Genomic DNA, 5,870 nt, shown 5'->3' with positions numbered 1-5,870 from the left:
AAATCTTTTAAGTGTGTGAAATGCTTTTGGATGCATGCAATGCATATTTTGATTTGGTTTTCAACAGGTAGCTTTCCTTTTCTCCTTTTTACGAGTGAAATGCTTCAATTAATTGATGCACATCATTAGTCAAATTGGGCAATTAATGTGTTAAACTGTCTTGGGGGCTCTTTTTTGCCTTTTAGAAAATCCTAACTTTTTCCTAGGCCACCTTTTACGGGTTTTCAACCTAGCGGGTTTCCAATTTGCGTTGTTTTAGCATTACTATTTCTTGGTTCTTTTTTCGAATTAGAGCATGCATTGCTCTAATGTCCTGGCTTTCTGCAATTAAAACATGTTAGTATTAATTTTGGGAAATCTTTCCTTAGGTGAGGTCCTCCACACTTAAAGCATTGCAATTGGGAGGTATTGGGTGAGACAGTAAGGTTATGCCCAAATGAATTTATAATTGGTTCAAAAAAATTGGAGTATGGCTTCTTTCCTCTGTTAGAAAATTCTTTGTTGGGGTGTCGTTGGGGTCTTCCAGATTTCTACTGGGCGTGTCTGGCTTTGGTATCATCTTTGTAGATTCGACAACGATTGACCAAGGAAGGAAAATCTTGGATTTGTAGATACCCAATAGCTTGTTTAATATCTGAACACAATCCACTTTCAAACTTTGAACATCTTGATCTTTCATCTACTCCTTCTTGGAAATAGGGGTAGTACCTTGCCAACTTTTCAAATTTAGCAGCATATTCTCCTACAGACATGGATCCTTGTTTTAGATTAAGAAATTTGATTTCTTTCCTCTTCCTTAGATCCTCTGGAAAACATTTGTCAAGAAACTTTTGACGAAATAAAGGCCATGTAATAAGAGTATTTTCAACTTCAATTTGTTGGCGAGTATATTTCCACCAATTTTCTACTTCCTTTGTTAGCATAAATGTGGCATAAGTCACTTTATGCATTTCTGTGTACATCATAGCAGTGAAGATCTTTTCGATTTCAGCTATCCATTTTTGTGCTCCTTCAGGATCATATCCACCTTTGAAATTTGAAGGATTGTTTTTTTTTTATTGTTTTTAATCCCCAATATTTTGTTGGTTATGTATTTACTTGGTTCATATTTTCTAGGATTGTTGTCATTCTTTCTAATATTTGTTGGGTATTATCTTGTCGTGGTGGTCTTCCAGTCATTATCTGAAATATACAAAAAAAAAAAATCTCTTAGTTTTATTTACTTATAGATTAAAATGATTTAGTACTTTGGATAGTTCCTAAGAAAGAGATAGGAGTCACAATACCAAATTATTCCTTATTCATAACCTACCCAAACATGCACTTAGTCACTTAGTCTAACAATAGGTTTATTTATTAAGCATAGTCGTTGCATGAGTAGACCATTCCATGTTAGCTTCTTGTTGTAGGTTGTCTCTTTGACTTTGTCAAAAAGTCTTTTATATTGCTCATAATAAATCCATTGATTTTTGAAAAATATAAGTCAATCTCTCATTATTCTAATCTTATATTTTTTTCTTTGAACAAAAATATAAGAACAACCAAATTATCTTATATCCAAAGGATACAAGAACAACAACACAAGCAATAGATAGGTGTCTACCCTAGGTTACATAGGAAAAAATTGCTTTAATATCACTAAATGTAACGCTCGCTCTCGCTCTTTCTCTCTTTCTCTCTCTCTCTCTCTCTCTCTCTATATATATATATATATATATATATATATATATATTGTATTAATCATCAAAAACTTGTAGTAATAAATTTTTTTAAAAGCTGAATAATAAAAATTTAGTCATATTTATAAGGAGCTATTTCTGAGTCTACATGATTAACACTACGCTTTCATGAAGTAGTTATACACATACAAGACTTTCATGAAGCATATATAGTACATATAATAGCAAAACATATAGGGAATTAGTCCTATCTATCCCAACATATATACATAGCAAAAAGGTCAGTCTAACCTAACTGTCACTACCCCGTCCCCGTGCAAAAAGGTGTCATTTCTCTATGTCTAATTCTCTATAGCGTAATCTCCAAACATCTTTGAAGCGATGGAACTTTGAGTACTCAAAGAAAGAGAAGGTGGATCAAATCCATCGTGATATCCAGAGCCCATGGTACATGAATCAGGGACTCAGCAAGGACAAACTCGTGTTCAGGTCCTATTGTCTCTTTTGATGCTGGCTTCTAATAAAAGCAGGAGCTACCTCCTGTGGATATGGCTTAAGGGCTGGAGGTACCGTAGCAATTGGAACGACTGGTATAGGATCGGAAGGTGCAAGAGGTGGATGAGCAAAGTCAGATAGTACTAGAAAAAGATCAGCTAAAGTAATAATGTGTAACATAGATACTAGTGATACTATGGAGGTTTGCAGGAAACTATGATGTTAATCTGGGACAACCTCCATACCTGGGGCTCTTCTTATTGTCCAGTCAATGCTTAGTGAAGCCGTGACCAGAGGGTGATCCATCTTCATAGAATCCCACATGCACAAAAATAGAAAACAAATACAAGGAGTGAGAAATATTGATCTCAACTCTTGTAAAGGTAAGAATACTTACCTATTAAACTCTTATAGGGGAAACTAGATTTCAATCTAGTTATAGTTACATTACACTAATATAGTATGGATCCATACTTCCACGTTTTGGAAGTGACTGGGAGTACATATGTCCCTACCGATAAATGGTACGATTCAATCCCTCGGATGAATCTCAATATATATCAATAGGATATTCTTATCCTTATCCAAATTTTGGGACGTACTCTCATACCAATCTTGGAATGTTGGAGCAGTCATCGGGGTTACTAAGTTGGTTAGGTGGAGACTCCGATACAAGGTGCTACCTTGACCCTTGGTTTTCTCAACTTCCCAGTACCTTACCCCCAAGGTGTTATCACTAGTGTGAGACCCTTTACCTTTCATCCCTCAGGTTTGTCAAGTTGTAACTTCCAGTGAAGGAAGAAGAAAAGAATTTTGAAACATAAGATAAATGTAATTTATCATAGGTTTTGAAACATAAAAGAAAAAGTGTAAAAGTAGAAGAAAAGAATTTTGGTGAAGAAGGAATAGAAAAGAGAATGGGAGAGGTGAAAGGAGGGATCAGTAAGTAGTTGTCGTAAAGTGTGTAAAAATTTAGGTATATATATAGATAAATGTAGGATTGATCATGTAATAGATGTTGTAAGAATTATATATTTTTTATTTAAAATATTGATTAGGATAAGATCATCATAAATGCTTCTTTATCATCAGATTTTGGATTTTTTTTTTATTTTATCTTTTTTTATTTTTGAATTTTATTAATTATTTTAATATTTTATCAATTATTTTAATATTTCAAGGTTAAAAATTCATTTTAATTTTATTTTAACCCTAATAAATCTCTAATTTTTTTTATGTAAATTATACTTTTATATGTGTCATTAAAAAAATGAACTAACATATTTTGACAACTTTTGAAAGTTAGAATAATACTATTTAGTCTTATCAGACGAGTAAGAGTATTTTGGTTATTTTTTTTCAAAATTTTTGAAAATTCCAAAAAATTCACAAAATTATATTTTAATATATCTAGCATGATTATGAACTCAATCAATCATTTTATAGTTTTCTAATAAATAAAAATTCTCATCAATTCCTAAAAATAGATAGATAAGGGTAAAATCATCTCATAATTTTTCGAACTTTGACTCAAAATAATTATTAAAATCACGATTAAGTAGAATTTAAAATTTTGATCATAATGGTATATGTCATAATTTTGAGATTCCTTTTTGATTTCTAAATATCAAATCTTAAAATAAATAAATAAACAAATATTAAAATTGTGGAATTACATTATTTTTGACAAAATATATATTACATGTTATTGCAAACTTGAAAAATTAGTGTTGTCTTTTAAATGATACCATGATAGACAAAATGGTTCAAATAAGAGGTTTATCTATATTTTAACTCATTATAATGCATAGTTTCATGCTTACAATATTACAATTTAATATATTTTCAATTTACTGTTCAGAGTTAATAAGGAGTAATGGATCCAAAGCCATCATGATTTAGATGTTTAAAAAATAAATTTTGTAATATTTGTTAAATGTTACAAAAGGTGTCAATTGACAACATTTATAAAATGTTACGAGTAATATGTTAGAATGTTGTAAAAGATGTCAATTTGTAATATTTATATGTTACAATTGGTATGTTAAAATGTTACTAAAACTTTTTAGTAATATGAACTTTATACTATATTTGTAAAAATGTTGCTAATTATGATTGGTAAAATTTTTCTTAATTTGATAACATTTTTTAAATGTTTATAAGTGTTAAAAATATTATGGTGAACAGGAAATACTTATTAATAATGATCTAAACAAATTAATTTAATTTATAACATTTTAATAAATATAAATAACAAAATAGTATTAAAAATGTTCAATGTCGTAGTATTTGATATATACCAAGACAATAAATATATATATATATATATATATATTTATATATTTATTTATTTATTTATATATCAAATACCCGTAGATGAGGGCATGATATATGGCAACTTTTTTTTGTTTTCAAGCTATTTAAGTGCATGTACGTAAAAGAAACGTATACTCAATTCCCAAGAAATACCTAAAGTCCAAATTTACCTAATCGTGAAAAAATTCTCAAATTTTTACTAATAAAGTTTTAACTACAAACTCTAAATAAAAGAAAAAGGCTAAAAATCTATTTTCGTCCCTTATAATAATTGTTTATTTCAATTTAGTCCCACTTTTATTTTTAGTCTCAATTTGGTCCCAAATAAATTAATTGGTCTCAATTTGGTCCCTAATAAATTAATTGGTTTCAATTTGGGACTTCCGTCCAAATTATTTAAACGGAGTTAACTGTGTGGCCACGTGGATGCCATGTAGATGCATAGGTGGATGCCACGTGGATGCCATTTTTTTTAAAACACCTGGAACCAGAACGGGCCGTTCTGGTTTTAGACTGCTAAGCATAAACGATCAATGATTATAGTTCACGGTTGTGAATCATGAAAGGAAAAAGACCCAAGGTACAAAGCATTTCAAACACTGAATTTGGTAATATTGTCAATGAAAATTGATAACTTCAATTACTAAACAGTTAGGCTATACAGTGTATTATTAAAGACAATGCAATGTATCACTAAAGACAATGATAGTAGATTTTATTTCATTTCAAACTGGAGTGAACCACTTATTACCAAATTGACACTATACAGTAAAGGATGAAATGACATAGTATTTTCCTTGAAGTCATTAACGATGTACCTTAACAACAACAACCTGTTATTGAAGAGGTAGAACCTGAAGTAAAGGAAGAGGATACACAGGACTAACATTTCACCACAACCGTATGCAGTGACAGATCTAAGTTAATCATAGTGGGGGCACTTGCCCCCACTAAAAAAATTTTCATTCTTTTTTTTTATATATAAAATATTAATAATTTTATAAAATATATATTATTAATTATATTTTAATTATGTTGTTATATCTAATATAATAAACATTTTGTTTTAAATGAATGTAAAAATTTAGAAGACACTAAAAGAAAATAAATTAATAATTTTATTATTTTTATCCTATTAATTTTTATCATTTTATTCCTCTAATTTTAAATAAGTTGCAAAAAATTATAAAGTGACGCTTAAATATTTTTTCAGATAGAAAGAGAAAAATAAAAAGTTATTACTCTATTTATAAGACAATTGTGTTTTATAAAAATAAATAATTTTAAAATTTTTACCATAAAAAAATATTTTTCAAAATTATTATATTTTTTAATAAAATTAATAAAGAATATTCTATTCTCAGTCTTGGAACGGGCCGT

At 29.2% G+C, this 5,870-nt stretch overlaps 1 protein-coding gene across 1 annotated transcript; it reads right to left on the bottom strand.

Annotated features, from left to right (window-relative positions):
- Positions 1-530: 530 nt before the first annotated feature.
- On the bottom strand, positions 531-962 carry LOC145958605 (uncharacterized). The gene has a single exon (XM_083076109.1). It carries the CDS (start codon positions 960-962, stop codon positions 531-533), a length of 432 nt encoding a protein of 143 aa, XP_082932235.1.
- Between the last annotated feature and the right edge of the window lie 4,908 nt (positions 963-5,870).

Source organism: Cajanus cajan, chromosome 6, assembly GCF_000230855.2.
Source record: "Cajanus cajan strain Asha chromosome 6, NIPB_CcT2T_4, whole genome shotgun sequence".
In the NCBI taxonomy this organism is placed as follows: domain Eukaryota; kingdom Viridiplantae; phylum Streptophyta; class Magnoliopsida; order Fabales; family Fabaceae; genus Cajanus; species Cajanus cajan.
The sequence above is the reverse complement of the archived record's forward strand: the minus strand, read 5'-3'. Positions and strand labels throughout refer to the sequence as shown.